Raw genomic sequence first — 19,497 nt, forward strand, 5'->3', positions numbered from 1 at the left:
ATTCAGTGCTGTAGTGCATTGTTAATTAACAATTATTCTCCAAAGGCAAACAATAACAATGGACACAAAGTCAAGGTTATTATTCACTGAGCCTGAGGCAGATAGTTGTTTTAGCATAAATACACAGATGATAATCTCATTAAAGTATATTTCAAACTTCAAAAGTGACATGCAAATGTAATAACGGCACGCACTAGTCACTTACCTATGCCAACTCATGTAAAATGGATTTAAAAATGTATATTATAATCTCAGTTCCACCTTGCATTTGAATAGTTTTAGACCAGACTTCGTAGCATATTCAGTGCTTTTAGGAACAGCATTCTCCTTCATGATTTCTAATTCTTCCTCATTCATGGTGACGAAGTAAGTGGTCGCCATATTGCTGAGTCACTTGACGTGATTAAGAAATAGTCCGAATTTCTTGACCAATATCAGCGCACGATTTCCCATCACCTGCATATTTATACTAATGATGAATAGTCCTGCCTTCAAAATAAATAAATAAATAAATAAATAAATAGCAGTGGTGTGTCTCTCTCACACATTTGAATACTTTTATTTGAACCCACTATTAAAAATTAACATATACAGGATTCAAATATTATCAATATTATTTTTCTCTCCGTGCTTCCACGGAAGGCGGTCGCATTTTTCTGCTCTCCCTCTCCCTCCTTTTTCCCCCTGCTTGTGCTTCTGTGTCTTGTCTCGTCTGCTGTACTTTTTGAAGAGACTCTTCCTGCATTACTTTCTAAACTAAAAAAAAGCATGGAATTGATAAACTGGTCTCCTAATGAAATTGACAGTTTTCTCGACGAGGAAGTTTGGGTTCGGGGGAACCCGTCTGTCCTGCCGGAACGTTTGCGGTTGGTTACATGGACGCGTGGGAGCGGTGGCGGGTCGTGTGCCTGGCGATTCTTTCTGTGGAGGACATTGAAGATATCTACCTATTCGGAACCATGAGTACAGGACTTTTGCTGATTGGATTAGGCATTGCCCCGGTATATCGAGGAAATCAGACAACGGTGCCAGCTGTTCAAAGCCCCACAAAGCTGCCCGATATGATTGGAGTGGTGGGCAAAGCTGTTGGCACTCAGACTGTGGACATTCAGAACTTTAACCACAAAATGGTTGTTATCTCGGAGCAGCTTTCAGCTTTGCAAGGAATACGTTTTTCGGAGATCAATTTGTGGACGTGCAATGACTGCGTCTGGAAAGACCAAACAATTCATATCTTATCGACATTCGGCGCCCCAAGACAGCACTGGCCTTGGTTTAGGCCGTTGCTGAAGAAACATTTCCCCCTGAAGGTCACTGCCAGAAGACACTCTCTCCCTCACATTCCTTCTCTAACTCTCCGCGGTCACCATTTTTACCCCCAGTGTGACAAGCGGGTGCATGACCAGCGCCGTCATGGCTGCAGGACCGGACGGCTGCTTGCTTGCGCTCCTCCCCTCCTCCTCCCCCCCTCAAGTCCCGTGTTTAAAGTGTACTTGTGTTGTTGTGTGCTTATGTGCAAAAGGTTTTTAAATGTTCCCACACTGTACTCCTGACAGGAGCATAGTGGGGGGGGGGGGGGGTTCTTTTTTTTTCCTTACGTCTCCTCATGTTGTGTTTCCTTTTTATCTTCATCCCTGTCTTCCTGTCCTGTCTACCCTATGTCAATTGTATGTTGTATATGTACAGACAGGTTGACAGCTAATTTCGCTGGTACATGTGACTAGGGACAATAAAGGGCATCATCATCAAGGTTTACACCAAGGGTATGGTATAAAAAGCATCGCCTACACCACACTGCAAGGCTGCCTATTCCAGCTGATATCGAGCAGAACTTCAATTGTTTAGATTTTACTCTGGAAAGCCCTGCCAGTCTTAACCCACTCACTGTTAATTTATGTACGTGCCCCAAACTACCAAATATCAGGATGATGAGTGTACAGGAATAGCCAAGGCTGGTAATAGCTGCAAGTAGGGACTGATATTTGGCCATTTTGTCATAAAAGGCCATGTCCATATATGTATCAAAAAACACATCCTACTTCAACTACTACTGCCTGCTTTCTATCCATGTCCTGAAGTACAACGTCAGGGGTGTTGTGGATATTGCCAAACACATCCTCAGTGCTGCCGAACCACTCCGCCGTCAAGCGTGAATGTTTGTGCATACTTGGGAAGAGTGGCTCAACAGCACTGCTGATGAGGTCCACAATGCGATCATGACGTGCAGTATAGAGTGGTTTATGCTGCAACCATTCGCAACATGTGCGACTGACTCCAACTGCACGTCATGGTCAGCATGCATCAGGCAGTGTGGCTGATGTTGTTCAGGATACCACAATGCCAGGTTGTATTTTGTTGGCAACACCTGCAGTCTAGCCTTAATAATAAAATGGAGAATGTCCTCCCCACAGCAGCGTTCCTGTAAATGGAATGTGAGACAGTGTGGTCGGCAAAGTCAAGGACTGGCAACTTTCCCTGCATCCTCAATCCTGTCCAGTGCTGTTTTATTAATAGCTGCTTGCTGTTGAGGAGGGTCCTCTTGCTATTAAATTCTGTAATGTGTGTTGTGATCCATTGTAACAGATGGTGGCTTCCACAGATATGGACGGGTCTATGACTACTGTGTCAAATGGCCATGCTTGGGACAGCATGTTTTCCCTTGTCCATTTCAGCTTGACCTCCATTCTGTTGCACAGGTCGTTCAGCTCTGGCCAGTCAGAACGGACCCCAAAGCCCGTAGCCCACATGTCCAGTTTCCCATTGCTTTTTTTTCCTAAATCCCAGGAAGCTGTCTTCATTGGCTGTGGCTAGGGGAACTTTTCTTTTCCTGAGGTCCAGCAGGAGAGAAGCTCTTGCTAGCTCTCTGACTACAGCATCATCGTTGTTTAACATGCTGAGGAGGTGTGCCAGCCTTGTTGCAGTATAGGTCCACTCAACATGTGGCACCCCAAGCCCCCCTTCTCTATGGGACAGATAAATAATGTCCCGTGTGGTACGAGACTTTAGTCCCAGCCATTTTCTGACAGCATTCACCATTGTATTGTCTAGGTCTTTAAGGACATTTTGGGGAATGTGGACATTGGCAAATAGATGGTGTATTTTTGCTGGGGCCACTTCTCTAATGGACTCTATTTTCATAACTACAGGCAGTGGGGAAGAGTCGATCAAGGAGATCCTGTTCTTGTAGGCCTGCTCCTGTACCTGCTCACACCACTCACCTGCAATGTTAAACTTGTGGCCAAGATAGGTGTATGTTTCATGGCGTGTGTACACTCTGATGGGCTGTCCCATGACCGTAAAGCAGGGGGGTTTGTCGGCCTTGAACTTATACCAGCGGTTACCACCACTGCGATGTTCATAAAATGCTGCACATTTGGTGGGTTTCACCTCCAGTTTCGACCACTGCAGGAACTCATCAGTACGAGCCAGCATATTGGTGATTACCCTCTCATCTCTAGATGACCTCTAGACTTTGACATTTTTTTCTCTCCGTGCTTCCACAGAAGGCAGTTGCATTTTCTGCTCTCCCTCTCCCTCCTTTTTTCCCCTGCTTATGCTTCTGTGTCTTGTCTCGTCTGCTGTACTTTTTGAAGAGACTCTCCCTGCATTACTTTCTAAACTAAAAAAAAAAAGCATGGAATTGATAAACTGGTCTCCTAACAAAATTGACACAGTTTTCTCGACGAGAATCCTGGGTTCAGGGGAACCCGTCTGTCCTGCCGGAACTTTTGCGGCTGGTTACACAATGGACGTGTGGGAGCAGTGGCGGGTCGTGTGCCTGGCGATTCTTTCTGTGGAGGACATTGAAGATATCTACCTATTCAGAACCATGATTACAGGACTTTTGCTGACTGGATTAGGCATTCCCCTGGTATATCAAGGAAATCAGACAACGGTGACAGCTGTTCAAAGCCCCACAAAGCTGCCCGATATGACTGGAGTGGTGGGCAAAGCTGTTGGCACTCGGACTGTGGACATTCAGAACTTTAACCACAAAATGGTTATCTCGGAGCATCTTTCAGCTTTGCAAGGAATACGTTTTTCGGAGATCAATTTGAATTTGAGTAGAATGGACAGATATGGACGAGCGGTGTGGACATGCAAAGACTGCATCTGGAAAGACCAAACAATTTATATCTTATCGACATTCGGCTCCCTGAGACAGCACCGGCCTCGGTTCAGGCAGTTGCTGAGGTAACATTTCCCCCTGAAGGTCACTGCCGGGAGACACACTCGCATTCCTTCTCTAACTTTCCGCAGTCGCCATTTTTACCCCCAGTGTGACAAGCGGGTGCGTGACCAGCGCCTTCATGGCTGCAGGAGCGGACGGCTGCTTGCTTGCACTGGATTACCTCCCCCCCACCCCCTACCCCTGATTCCCCCCCTCAAGTCCTGTGTTTAAAGTGTACGTGTGTTGTTGTGTGCTTATGTGCAAAGGTTTTTTAAATGTTCCCACACTGTACTCCTGACAGGAGCATAGTGGGGGGGGGGGGGGGGGGGGGGGTGTTCTTTTTTCCTTATCTCTCCTCACGTTGTGTTTCCTCTTTATCTTCATCCCTGTCTTCCTGTCCTGTCTACCCTATGTCAATTGTATGTTGTATATGTACAGACAGGTTGATGGCTAATTTCGCTGGTACATGTGACTAGTGACAATAAAGGGCATCATCATCATGACATCTGAACATCAGCATACCCCTGCACAGGGTTTGGGGATAAAATAAATAGCAAATAAATAATAAATAGCAGTGGTCTCTCTCTCTCTCTCTCTCTCACACACACACATTCTATCCACATTCACTGGATATGAGCAATCATGTGCTCTGATTGGCTACTCTACTACTAGGCTATCGGCTCATATACCGTGAGTAGAGAAAAACAAAATGGCGGAGCGTGTTGCTGAACCAACCAAAGACTAAATAAAAGCTCTACTCAAAACAACCCCTCCCCCCCCAAAAAAAAATAAAATGAGATGGTAATGTCACCTTTTGTTCATGAATTATCATATTTCACACAAATTGCTACTGTCATTTTGCCGGTTTGTTTACATTCTAAGCAGAATGTATTTTGTCGGATGTTTTGTAAAGTTTTTATTTATCGAATTTGAAGAAAAAAAAAAAACCCTCTCTCAAAACCCAGTGAATGTGAATAGAAGAAAACATTCCACTCAATCTCGTCGTATGTGGCTTAGAGCCAATTCAGTGCTATACGCCTCATCGGCCATCAGCTCATGTATGACTCAATTTCGTGGAATACATTATATAAATAATTATATAAAAATTGCTCTGGTCCAAATGTCGGGGGGGATTATATAGCTGCACGCTTCCCAGGGCAGGAGAGTAAAATTTCTGGTGGCCTCCCAAACAAGTATAGTTACTTGGGGCTAAATGTACATGTGTTAGCCAAGTTAAACGCGTCGATCCATTTTATTTCACATTAAATCGGAACATTTTTCATTTACACTACCATGACAAAAGTGAGGGCTCCAAGCCAGTGCATCTTACAAGTACTGGCAAGCATTATGAATGCTTTTACATATAATTCTGATTGGCTCATCACTCCAATGTTAAAACGGGAAGCTTCTAAACAAGTCAAGGCAGGCAGGCAGGCCTGCGGTTCGTCCTAATGGCTAAAGAACTGACAGAGTAACATCTCTGAAAAGTGAAGTCACTACAGGTCTAGCCCCTCTGCTGGCTGGCTGCAGTATAATGTGTAGCACCACCCATCCCTATATGTCTTAATGACAAAATAGCCCATTTTTTCCCCCATGCCACTTCTGATCTAAACTGTCATTCAAGTTCCCAATTTGAACAGTTAGAGTTTCCTATGCTGAAATCTGCACTTTTTTTTGTAAACTTTCCCCTAGAAATAGTTGTTCTACTATACTGTAGGAGGCATGGACACTTGGGAATGACGTGCTTGACCTTTGTATTGGTCATAGAAGGGGGTGAACCTACCAAAAAAGAGTTGGTATGCCTGATTTCGGCTCATCTCTACTGTGCAGACTCTAGCTATAAAATAGCAGCAGAAAGTCCCTTCTGAACAAATCTGAGGTGTTCTTACTCAAAGTACTCAAATACATATAGATTTCCACATGTGTATAAGGATTACTTACATGAATTTGAAAGCCATAGTTCTTCTGCACAGGAAATTCTGTGATGTCATAACATGTGGACAGGTTGATCTCACCATCCAGATCTGCAGCCTGTAATAAATAAAAAGTATGCTCTCTAAGCCCTAGTGGACACCAGTAAATCTGGAGAAGCTCTTTTTTGCATCTTATGCAAAATACCTCTTCAGCAACTGAATCCCTGTAGAATCTTAAACTCTGGTTTGTAAGAACAAACCAATGCTTCCTCCACTGAAATATAAGGGAGAAAAAAAATCACATCACATCACATCACATCACACCATTTTAAACCCGAGATACACTTCTCCAATATCTTCATACATTCCATTTACCTGTCCATCTTCTCCCAATCTGGTCACCCATCCCTTCTTGAAATTTAACAGATCAGGCTGAGAGAAGGTTAGAAAAGTCAGTCACCACATGGATAACCCTTCCTTGTTTAACTTCATCAGTGTATTGTTTTGTTGGCTGTACCCACCGTGGGAGTGTGTTCAGCCAGACTGCGCTCCAGTGATTTGGAGCGTCGGCAGGTGGACGCAGAGACGCCAGATGCACCATTGCCACGAGCGAACAGCTGCAGAAACGCAAACACCACCAGAATTAATCTTCACTGAAGCCAAATCACAACCTGACAGCATTTCAAATGAGATGCAAATGTGCACGCGAGATACCCGTGCTGTGCTGTGGTTTGTTCTCTCATCTTGATCATCTGCGGCAGAACAGGTGGATATTGATGAAGAGGAACATGGCTCTCTGGCATGCATATGCATCCCATTTTCCTGCTCAAACTGACTAATCACTTGTGATCGCCTGGAAAATGCAACAAAATGGTTTATAATTTATACCAACAACCTCTGGAGAAGAAGAAAGTCCTCTATAAAAAGTGCCAGCACATGGAAGTACTACATACAGTATAGGCAGTTAACATGTACCACATTGTTGTTGATTGAAGAACATTCGTCACAAATACATTACAGCACAGTGAAATTCTTATTCACATCCCAGCTTGTTAGGAAGTTGGGGACAGAGCACAGGGTCAGCACAGAACCCTGAAGAAGAGGTTCTCAGGCTTTGTTCAGGGGCCCAAACAGTGGCAGCTTGGCCAGTGCTGGGGCTTGAACCCCCAACCCTCTGATCAGTAACCCAGAGTCTTCACCGCTACCCCATTGCGATCACTCATCCATTGCGCAATTGTGATCGTTCAGTAGGTGTTGAGTAATTTTCTTTATACAACAGTTCCAAGTTCCGGTCCACTAATCCAATTGGTCAAGCAGCATTCCAAGAGTACCCATATTTAACATGGACACAAAGTGCTGGGACATTTCACTTCGAAACCTTTTTCAAAATGGTTACTCCACTAGAGTTGGCAACATCAGACAGACCTCGCAAATGATACTTCTGACTTAAAATACGAAAACAGTCTCAGATGAAAAGGAAAAAGGGATGGAAATTTTTTTTTTAAACCACCAGAAGCACCTTTAATGGGAATGTACAAATCAACGTGAGCTAGCAAGCCAGCCAGCTGACGTGCTGTAACGCAAACGTGGCTTCTTTGGGATCCATTTCTGATCACGGAGCAAAAATAAACCAAACATTTAGCCATACTGGCGTTTAATGTCACTCAATATTAATTTCTTGTTTACAGAACAAGGGTCTTGCTGTTGTGCTGATATTCAGCTGCTGTACAACAGCAGCACTCCCACTCGTATTATTGCCTAAATAACATCACAGCTTGGATGATCGTCCCATATGTTATTGCGTACATAGTAACAACTTCCAAGGATTTTTATATTTGTGATCTTGCCACATAAGCAGATTTACAAAACGTTTGCAGTTGATGTGGTAAGGTTCCATTTCTTTGGCATATTTGGAAAGCATCTTCAGTGCCAGTGCTCTATAAAAGGTCAAAAGGTAACACTGTGGTTTCCAGCATAAGAAAGCCTTCAGAGGGCTTCGTGATTGGTCAGTAGCATGACAAGTTGCAAGTAATTTTGGTGGATATCCTGCCACACTAAACAACTATAAATGAATCAACAGTACAAATGTGTCATTCTTTAATATATAAACCATTTTCATGGTTGTCAAATTGCTGTGGTGTGAGGGGAATAAAAACACATTTCACACCGTATCGTGTTTCTTACAAGGCTTATGAAATTAAGCAGATAGCTGGTTTGCAGCCAGCCAATAATAGATGATTGGAGCATTTTAACAACAAGAGTAATGCAACCTGGGAAAATGGAATCAAAAAACATAAAAGCTTGAAGAAATACACCTCAAATTCTGATAAAACAGGCATACTGGTGTTACAGAGCAAGTCCATTCACAGTGACATTGATGCCTTCACCCTAGAGCTCAAAACCATTTAAGGATTCACGTGCAAGCCTTTCTGCTGGTCCTTCATCCGATTCCCATCGTACAAACACCTCTGAAACGGTACATCAAATCAAGAAGCAGTACAAGCCCACGCAGTAAACGAGTGATGGCTACTCCTCTTACCTGCGCTGCTTTCCGAACAGACGGTGCACCTCCTCTCTTCCAGGACTGCGCGTTCTGTGTGTTTCACCTCTTCCACGCCTCAGAAAGTGACCTCCTGATGCACGTACCTGCTGCTGTCCCTTCTCTTCCATTACACTAATCATCTACCCCTCCCCCAAGACCCTGATTACACCTTCAAAACCACCGTTAGCAGAGGAAAAAGGGAAGTGGAGCCAACCATATAAAAAGTAGTGGCATGGGGGAGAAGTTAACACCTGTAGTCCTGCTCAGTGCGTGTCTGGGTGTCCTCAGCATCGGATCTTGTTTTCTCCAAAGAAGAATAGCCACTCTCTATGCCTTCCCGGGTCTTAGCTGCCAAGAGAGCGAAAGAGGCAAAAAGGGAAATTAGTTCAGGCATTCCAGCCTAAGCGCACATTTTCTTGGCAAATCAGCAGCTAGGGCTGCCCAAACATCCTGCAGTACGAAGATAAATAGCTGGTGACGACACACACTTGGTGAGCATCAGCATCTTTCCAACAATTTGAATTGAACAGATAATGCGCTCTAAAAAGGACGCAAATACAGATACAGTGGGGCAAAAAAAGTATTTAGTCAGCCACAAATTGTGCAAGTTCTCCCACTTAAAAAGATGAGAGAGGCCTGTAATTTTCATCATAGGTACACTTCAACTATGAGAGACAGAATGGGGGGAAAGAATCCAGGAAATCACATTGTAGGATTTTTAATGAATTAATTGGTAAATTCCTCGGTAAAATAAGTATTTGGTCACCTACAAACAAGCAAGATTTCTGGCTCTCACAGACCTGTAACAACTTCTTTAAGAGGCTCCTCTGTCCTCCTCGTTACCTGTATTAATGGCACCTGTTTGAACTCGTTATCAGTATAAAAGACACCTGTCCACAACCTCAAACAGTCACACTCCAAACTCCACTATGGCCAAGACCAAAGAGCTGTCAAAGGACACCAGAAACAAAACTGTAGACCTGCACAAGGCTGGGAAGACTGAATCTGCAATAGGTAAGCAGCTTGGTGTGAAGAAATCAACTGTGGGAGCAATTATTAGAAATGGAAGACATACAAGACCACTGATAATCTCCCTTGATTTGGGGCTCCACGCAAGATCTCACCCCGTGGGGTCAAAATGATCACAAGAACGGTGAGCAAAAATCCCAGAACCACACGGGGGGACCTAGTGAATGACCTGCAGAGAGCTGGGACCAAAGTAACAAAGGCTACCATCAGTAACACACTACGCTGCCAGGGACTCAAATCCTGCAGTGCCAGATGTGTCCCCCTGCTTAAGCCAGTACATGTCCAGGCCCGTCTGAAGTTTGCTAGAGAGCATTTGGATGATCCAGAAGAGGATTGGGAGAATGTCATATGGTCAGATGAAACCAAAATAGAACTTTTTGGTAAAAACTCAACTTGTCATGTTTGGAGGAGAAAGAATGCTGAGTTGCATCCAAAGAACACCATACCTACTGTGAAGCATGGGGGTGGAAACATCATGGTTTGGGGCTGTTTTTCTGCAAAGGGACCAGGATGACTGATCCGTGTAAAGGAAAGAATGAATGGGGCCATATATCATGAGATTTTGAGTGAAAACCTCCTTCCATCAGCAAGGGCATTGAAGATGAAACATGGCTGGGTCTTTCAGCATGACAATGATCCCAAACACACCACCCAGGCAACGAAGGAGTGGCTTCGTAAGAAGCATTTCAAGGTCCTGGAGTGGCCTAGCCAGTCTCCAGATCTCAACCCCATAGAAAATCTTTGGAGGGAGTTGAAAGTCCGTGTTGCCCAGTGACAGCCCCAAAACATCACTGCTCTAGAGGAGATCTGCATGGAGGAATGGGCCAAAATACCAGCAACAGTGTGTGAAAACCTTGTGAAGACTTACAGAAAATGTTTGACCTCTGTCATTGCCAACAAAGGGTATATAACAAAGTATTGAGATGAGCTTTTGTTATTGACCAAATACTTATTTTCCACCAAAATTTGCAAATAAATTCTTTAAAAATCAGACAATGTGATTTTCTGGATTTTTTTTTTCTCATTCAGTCTCTCATAGTTGAAGTGTACCGATGATAAATTACAGGCCTCTCTCATCTTTTTAAGTGGGAGAACTTGCACAGTTGGTGGCTGACTAAATACTTTTTTGCCCCACTGTACGAAGAAGAGATGTACATTTATTTATTTATGATAGCTTGCCAGAAAGATTCACAGGGCATGTGGTTGAGACTGCGATTCTGAGAGCAACCCAAAAAAAAAAAAGTCACAAGAGGTTTATAACTTTCATGCAGGGACAAGTGAGTCAGATATGAAACTCCGAGACAACATAACGTCAACATGTGGAGCGCTTTGTAAGGATCTGGTTTAGGTTAGACTGCTAATTTGATTATGTTTTCAGGACTAGGACCAATACCTTGGAAAATGAAATAAATAACTTAAAAAAAAAAAAAAAACTGCTTCCATTTCAGGCCACACCCACTTCCAATACAAGTCTGAATACATATACACAAATATTTGTAACTCTAAAAAGATGCATAGTGGAACTGCATTACACCACTAAAGCCCATGACAAAAAGACACCCACATTCGCCATCACATTCTTGTTTCTGCTCTTACCGTTTGTGCTGAAGTGTGCAGGTAGCTGACCAAGTGTTAAAAGGTAGGAACTGATGGGAGAGTTGTCATGGCTTCTTCTGCTGCTAGAATGGACTCCTCCTTTCCCACGGAGCTCCTTGGGTTTCTCTTGAAGCCCCGCCCCTGGACAAGAACGGAGTGGACAACCAGCCTCCACATCAACACTCGTGTCTTTACTCCAACATCCTCCAACACCAATGCCTTCAGCACAAATCCTGGTGTTTAGCTCGCCAATATTAACACTTTGTTTAATGCTTGTGCTGTAAACACTGCTCATGGTTCTACTGTTTTCAGGGCTTCTTTTCTTGGTGGTGCTTCTACTGCTGCTGCAGCTGGTGTTCACGACAGAGTTGCTATTACGGCCATCAGACACCTGGTTTCTTTCAGGTACTGCTTGCTTCTTTAGGTTATGCTGAGGAAGGTATAGCAAGAAAGAGAAGCAGAATTTGATTGTTGCACCTAGACCACAAAGTTCATAGACTTCCTCCATAACCCTCCGAGATCATTAAAATTAATTACAGTAATGTTCTACTGAGCAGCACTTCACCATATACACAAGCTACTGTACATAAATAATTGTATGTCAGCCAGAAAAACTGCATCCCTACACAGTAACCCTCTCTTTCTCTCCCCTGCACACACAAGAACAAAATGGTCTGATGTCAGCAAGCAGAGGCACAAGACTGAGAAAGAGAAGTAAATCAAGCAGGCAGATACACGCAGCAGTTAAAGGCGTAATTAAACTGAAGTAGTGGGGCTTGTAGGTGAATATTTAAAAGGAACAGCAGGCTAAAACTACTACGCTGCTTAAGACGGCCAAGATTTCTCCCTCCCCCCATCCTAATATCATTCATTTCTTTTTTTTCCCGTTGCACATTGTGAAACTTTTATCCAGTTCCAATACAGTCAAGTAATGGATAATTTCTCATTAAACATTTTTTGTATTACATTTATTTTCTCAAGTGGACACATAGACTGGTACCAAAATTCAAAAAAGTGCTTATTTAAGGAGTTAAAGGCATTTTTGAGACAAAGTCGGCAAACAGTCTTATTTTGTCAATTTGGGTGTGCCGAATTCAAATCTGCAATATGCCAAGCTCTATCTGACCTCTGTTGACCTCTAGAGGTCATTGAACTTTGGGCCTGTAAACGTCTCAGCTGAACCCAGTCTCAGCTGAACCCAGGCCTTGTTTGTTAAATGTTTGGGTGCTGAATTCATTTTTCATTTGTAAAACGACATATGACCTCTGATAACCTCAAGGTCATTAAACTTGGCCTATAGGCCTATGCATTTAACGGCATTTTTAAACTGACTTTACTCCCCCAAAAAGAATATGAACAGACAAAAAACAAATAGAAAGGAACAAATACAACATTAAATGCCAGTCCATGTACATGTGACTTACTTTTCACAATGAGAATGCCGAGGCGATCACCTTACATAACATTGCATTACATTTAGCGGTTATTGTTTATACAAAGCTACTGAAAAAAGGACAGATTCAGCAGCATACAAAATGTGGGGGCATACAGGGTATACAGGTTAATCAGGGTTAGGATATATGAGAGTTTTTTTCTTTGTTTTGTTTTAAACGGGGTAAAGCCTTTACAAAAAACAAAGAAAAAAAAAAACTCATAACAAGGATGTTTAAAACATAAAAAACTAATAGTGAATGAGTTGTCAAGATTTGGATTTTTTTTTTTAATAAAAGCTCTAAAGTATACAATTATTTTTTAAGTCCAAACTTTGTTATAGGTTTTTATTTTACAATTTCTCCATCAATCCAGTACAAAATCATTTCAGATTTCCAAATATTAGCTTTCCAGCACGAAATTAAAAATGTTACAGAAAAATGTTTGCATGTCATTAAAGAAAGCAGTGCATTACATCAGAGACATGACATGAGGGGAGAAAGAAAAAGATTGCTGGGGTTTGCTGCGAAAATAAGAAGCAAGTGTGAAAGTCTCCAGAAGAACTGAGGCTGGTTCTAATTTCCTTATAAAACTGCACACATTGTACTTAAAGTGCATATTACGGGTAAATTCAGGAGCAAGATCAATGTAATTCTCCTATTTTATATTAAACTTTGGTCAAATATCTGTCACATTTTGCGCAATTTTTTTTTACCTTGCGCAATACCAGAAAAATTCAGTTGAAATCGAGCCATTTGAGGCGAATTGGTCCACCTCTGAAAAAACTCGGCATTTGGATTTCCTGGGAAACATTGATTTTCGTGACGTCGCGTGTGGGACGCCGCCCTCTGAATCCTACGTCAGCGCTGGTTTGTTTATGAGAAAACGACCTGGTGGTTTTCTGCAAATTTCTTCAACGTTATCACGTAATTATTAAAATGGTTAACAGATGTACCGGTATCATAGGAGGGTGTACAGTAGCAACACCAATCTTAATGGGATTAGTACTCATCGTTTCCCAAAAGACCAGACAATGAGAGAGAAATGGGAGCGCTTGGTCTACACAGGCTGTGCACTGAAAACGTGCAAAGCTCTCGCAGCCTGCTGGTGCTTCCGCAGGTGACGTCACGAATCTGGCTCCAGACTCCCTTGGGATTTTTCCAGATGCATTTTATTTTATTTTTTTTCTGCTGTAGACAGATGGCCTTGTGCAAAATTACCCTTCTGGAGGAGTGTGTAAAGGGACATACTTTCATATAAAAAAAAGAAATTGGTCCAGATTATGCCCTTTAAGACTACCATTTGTTTTTTGCGGCTACTGCCTCATAGAGGCGGAGCCACTGTCATCGTGTTGTAAGAATGAATAACAATAGTGCACTGCGCATGCACGTTACAAAAATCACCAGAACAGCGAATCGTGAAGACTGCTGCATCGTGTTGTAAGAATGAGTAACAATAGCGAAACTTCGTAACCAATCAGCACTTACCTTAATCAAGTTCGATTACCCGTTCTACTTCTTGATAAACTTCGGAACCAATCAGAACCAGAAACGAAATAAGATAAACATCGTTATAACTTCGTAGTATCGGAAGATAAAAAGATGAACGAAATTCACCTCGTGGTTCGCCAAGGCTACCGAGTCGATGTCAAGTAAGTGGTGTTTATTTTAAGAAAATTTACCTTTTGATTATCACACCTTTTGTTTGGTCCTTCTGAAAGGTTTTGTAAGTTTTTTGGAAGATATTCACACCAAGAATTCCAGCCATTCAGCAAAAACTCGAGAAGGCGGCGAAGACAACGTTGGAATCTTTTGAGCGATCCGCTCGGTTCGCAATTACAAAAGTCCCATGTGGGAATAAATCAGCTCCTTCGTGAAAACTCGAAGTTAAAAGTATAATTGGTCAAACTTCTGCTATTCGCTTGAATTATTTTTATTTTATTTCAGTCTTTACACTACACTTGTGAAACGAAATGTGCTCATTAGTACTAAATAATGCTAAGACAATTCATGAATGAATGCTTTCTTACCATTTTGAAAATGGATCTAGTTCACAGCACTGCATTTTGAACAACACAGAAAACAAAGTTGGTAACCAAAATACTACAAGCCCTGATGCTGCTCACAGCTTGGTGATGCTTGCATAATTGATAAGGTCCATACAGTAAATATAGCATATGTACATGTTATCAGAAAACAATTTTATTTATAAGCAATAGCCACATGTACCCTTTTTCTTTTTTAAAAAAATAAAGCAAAAAAGGTCATCACACCCAATATTGACCGTTTCATTTATAACCATTTCCTGCTCTTTAGAGTACATTTGTATGTAGAAATATTTAGCAATTTTATTTTTGAAGGCATCTTTGCTTTACAGCATTTCTTTGCAATACTTTTGAACAGCACTATATATAATTTAAGGGTCAACTCAAGGTGGGCCAGGACTCACGACCAAAAGATTTAAGGCTTAACTGAATTCAGATCAGACTGTGATGAGATCAATAGACGTCTCTGTTCAGTGTGGGTCAGTAAATATCGCTCAACCCATCCTATAAACTTTTATTCTCTAACTATTGTAATCTCCAGGTGTACACAACCCCGATTCCAAAAAAGGTGGGACAAAGTACAAATTGTAAATAAAAACGGAATGCAATAATTTACAAATCTCAAAAACTGATATTGTACTCACAGTAGAACATAGACAACATATCAAATGTCGAAAGTGAGACATTTTGAAATTTCATGACAGCAACACAACTCAAAAAAGTTGGGACGGGGCAATAAGAGGCTGGAAAAGTTAAAGGTACAAAAAAGGAACAGCTGGAGGACCAAATTGCAACTCATTAGGTCAGTTGGCAATAGGTCATTAACATGACTGGGTATAAAAAGAGCATCTTGGAGTGGCAGTGGCTCTCAGAAGTAAAGATGGGAAGAGGATCACCAATCCCCCTAATTCTGCGCCGACAAATAGTGGAGCAATATCAGAAAGGAGTTCGACAGTGTAAAATTGCAAAGAGTTTGAACATATCATCTACAGTGCATAATATCATCAAAAGATTCAGAGAATCTGGAAGAATCTCTGTGCGTAAGGGTCAAGGCCGGAAAACCATACTGGGTGCCCGTGATCTTCGGGCCCTTAGACGGCACTGCATCACATACAGGCATGCTTCTGTATTGGAAATCACAAAATGGGCTCAGGAATATTTCCAGAGAACATTATCTGTGAACACAATTCACCGTGCCATCCGCCGTTGCCAGCTAAAACTCTATAGTTCAAAGAAGAAGCCGTATCTAAACATGATCCAGAAGCGCAGACATCTTCTCTGGGCCAAGGCTCATTTAAAATGGACGACCCAAGTTGTTATCAGCGCTCAGTTCAGAAGCCTGCATCTCTGATGGTATGGGGTTGCATTAGTGCGTGTGGCATGGGCAGCTTACACATCTGGAAAGACACCATCAATGCTGAAAGGTATATCCAGGTTCTAGAGCAACATATGCTCCCATCCAGACGACGTCTCTTTCAGGGAAGACCTTGCATTTTCCAACATGACAATGCCAAACCACATACTGCATCAATTACAGCATCATGGCTGCGTAGAAGAAGGGTCCGGGTACTGAACTGGCCAGCCTGCAGTCCAGATCTTTCACCCATAGAAAACATTTGGCACATCATATAACGGAAGATACGACAAAAAAAAGACCTAAGACAGTTGAGCAACTAGAATCCTACATTAGACAAGAATGGGTTAACATTCCTATCCCTAAACTTGAGCAACTTGTCTCCTCAGTCCCCAGACGTTTACAGACTGTTGTAAAGAGAAAAGGGGATGTCTCGCAGTGGTAAACATGGCCTTGTCCCAACATTTTTGAGATGTGGTGTTGTCATGAAATTTAAAATCACCTAATTTTTCTCTTTAAATGATACATTTTCTCAGTTTAAACATTTGATGTCATCCATGTTCTATTCTGAATAAAATATGGAATTTTGAAACTTCCACATCATTGCATTCCGTTTTTATTTACAATTTGTACTTTGTCCCAATTTTTTTGGAATCGGGGTTGTACTTCCCCAGAACTGACTAATTTTTAATCTTGTCCTGCAAAAATAACGTTGGATAATGAGGCAGTTTAACAAAACGCAGTGGTAAAAACAGTTGCTAGCTAAGTGTGATTTCCTTACGCAGTGAATGTTGGACTTTCAAGTTGTTGGAATGCTACATGCCATCATGAAACAATCAAGTCAGTATGTAAAACTGCCATCAGTGGTCAAGATCTCTACGATGCTCCTGGAATAATCTTTAAAATTCCCTTTCCAACAAATTTTTAAAACGTTCAAACTTTGCTTGTGGTTGAAACCTTTTCAGAACTCCATACTGTGTAGCAGAAAACATTAAAGCAAATACGCCAGTCAACAGCACATACCGGGGGGAGTGTTTGCTCTCTCCTTCGCTTCTTTTGGTTTGTTTTTGCAGCATTTGGGTGAACGAGCAGGTTTTCCCGCCACCTATTAAAAAGCATTCGTTTATATTCCAGTGGAAAATCATGAAAGCATGTTAATAAGATCAGCCACTAGTAGCTACTGCTCAAACCCTGATTCCAAAAAAATTGGGACGCTCTGTATACCCAGTGATGTTCTCTGCATCCTCTGTTCTTATATAATAATCTCTGTCGCTGAAGCACAGGCGCAGACTGTTACAGAAGCTGGTCTGGGATGAAGCATCCAGCACATCGCTGCATTGGCTCATGTTCACACTGCCCTGGGGCAGAGTACCGGGCTAAAACACACACACAAAGTTGGATGAATAGAAGTCAACCTTGAGATGAAAAGCATAAGACCTTCTCAACTCATTCCACCATGATGGTCCATTAACAAATAAAAAGGTGCGTGCATGATTGATTGATAGATAGATCACACAGTTGACACAGTTGCATGAAGATATGAAGTTTATCTTCCAGTGGTGAATGTATACATCACGAACGAGTGATTTTTCTTCAACATGAGAAGATAAATATCATACATCTTCATGTAACCATGTAATGTACTTTATTATATGGACACATCCACACACCCACAAAAAAAAAAAAAAAAGAATTTGAATTTTGAACCGGTTTGCCATTTTGACAATGTGCGTCTAGTCAGCTGGAAAACACTGGGAGTGACATCATCAGAGTGAGACGTCGGGAAATATGATCCATATAGGCTGGGTGCGATTTGCTGGGGGGGGGGATCATCCCCCCCCCTCTGGTTTTTATCTCTGCTGAAAAAAAATCCTCGGGAACAACCCCGTCAATAAAACAAACAAACCAAAAAAAAAAGTTGACATGACAGGCATGTTGTGACAGTTTTCTATGGTCTACATTGCACTCGCTTTCAAAATGACCCGAAGTGGCAGCTTTGATGTTCACGAACGTCCCCAGCAAATAGATACATTGTAGATAATAACAATATCCAGAGTGTAAACGTAGATTTAGCGCCATGAATCACATCCTTACTGATGAGCGCAACAGAATGAATGTATCCACACTGACAGCCTTCTTTTCCTCGCTGTCAATGGGCCAGACGTGCGTTCCTTCCCTGCTGAGAAACTCACAGAAATGTGGATTAAAGAAGGGCGAAACGCGGCGGATAGCGCACCGACGGGAAAGCAGAAAAGACCACATGAACTGCGCCATCAGAGCAAACTGTTCATTTAGTATTCATGTATTTTAGTGATTTTCGAGTCACTGTCCATTTAATCTGGAGGGAGAGAAACATCACAGCAACGCGACAAGCAATGCGAACTTTGTTGTGTGTTAGTGTTCGTGTATTTAGTCAGAGAGATAGGAAGATGAATTTACTATCTCTGGTTTAGTGTTCATTTTCATTTAGTGTTATTCATTTGATATCATCGGATGTTATTGAGCTGTTAGCCTATTGTTACCTTAATTTTGTGACGTTTCATGATTAAAAAAAAAAAAATCCCCCCCTTCTGTTTTTTTGACAAATCGCACCCTGCATATAGGACACTTTTTTGATGGAATAAAAACAGTGTTCTATTCCCTTCTAGTGGGTTTCATTCATTTGGTTTGATAGCATGCAATACTGTTAACATATTGCTTAGCCTGTGTATGAGGTCACTCTACCCAATGGAGAATGAGCATTGAATATGGTTGTCAAGACATCATGACGGTCGCACGTCAGAGACGTAAAACTTCCACGCTAGCGAGCGACTGTGACAATAGGTAAACAAACATGGCCACCAGGTTTGCTTCGTTAAATAAGGAAGATCGAGAGAGTTTTGCAAGAGAAAGACACGTTGAACACCCGAAAGGAATAATAATAATGGCTTTTTTCATGGTATATCAGATACATTCCATTCAGCTACTCGTCTTTAACTCATTCAATAGCATGCTAGCTGAATGGAATATATCTGATATACCACTCAACACCAGCCAATATTATTTAAATAGGTCGCTCAGATCCATGATGTATTTTGTATGAAAAATGCAAGTTTTTCAACACGAGAAGATAAACTTCATATCTTCAATCCAACATGTGATTTTCTTTTGATTATACAGACACAGTCATAAAACAACAAGTCCCCAAATTTATCAAAACAATTCATCAATGTCCTCACGAATGACAGAATTATGTCCCAGATGTAGCGCGTATGAAAAATACGAGTGGCACATTTCCCAGTAAAACACTCATGTCCGTACATGTATGTAAAAATTTTAATTTTACACATACCATCTCATCCAGAGCGTAGCGCAGAAGACCATGCTCATACAGTATGAAATACCGGCGCTGCCATTTCTGTAGCACAGAAAGTAAAC

The 19,497-nt window shown here is 41.9% G+C and overlaps 1 protein-coding gene across 2 annotated transcripts in view; it reads right to left on the reverse strand.

Moving 5' to 3' along the window:
- Positions 1-19,497, reverse strand: part of LOC132868781 (myosin phosphatase Rho-interacting protein) — a 33,325-nt gene extending 13,828 nt beyond the window's left edge. The window contains exons 1-10 of one of the 2 annotated variants that reach the window (XM_060901953.1): positions 19,412-19,497; positions 17,305-17,456; positions 17,104-17,185; positions 11,252-11,681; positions 8,878-8,974; positions 6,799-6,937; positions 6,606-6,701; positions 6,460-6,516; positions 6,290-6,358; positions 6,113-6,202 (exon numbers count right to left, since the gene is read on the reverse strand). In XM_060901953.1, the coding sequence (XP_060757936.1) occupies positions 6,113-6,202; positions 6,290-6,358; positions 6,460-6,516; positions 6,606-6,701; positions 6,799-6,937; positions 8,878-8,974; positions 11,252-11,681; positions 17,104-17,185; positions 17,305-17,456; positions 19,412-19,414 (1,215 nt within the window). In that variant the 5' untranslated portion in view covers positions 19,415-19,497. Of the gene's footprint in view, positions 1-6,112; positions 6,203-6,289; positions 6,359-6,459; positions 6,517-6,605; positions 6,702-6,798; positions 6,938-8,623; positions 8,858-8,877; positions 8,975-11,251; positions 11,682-17,103; positions 17,186-17,304; positions 17,457-19,411 lie in introns of those variants that run through there. The other variant, XM_060901955.1, reaches the window with a different exon arrangement.

This window comes from Neoarius graeffei, chromosome 20 (genome assembly GCF_027579695.1).
Source record: "Neoarius graeffei isolate fNeoGra1 chromosome 20, fNeoGra1.pri, whole genome shotgun sequence".
In the NCBI taxonomy this organism is placed as follows: domain Eukaryota; kingdom Metazoa; phylum Chordata; class Actinopteri; order Siluriformes; family Ariidae; genus Neoarius; species Neoarius graeffei.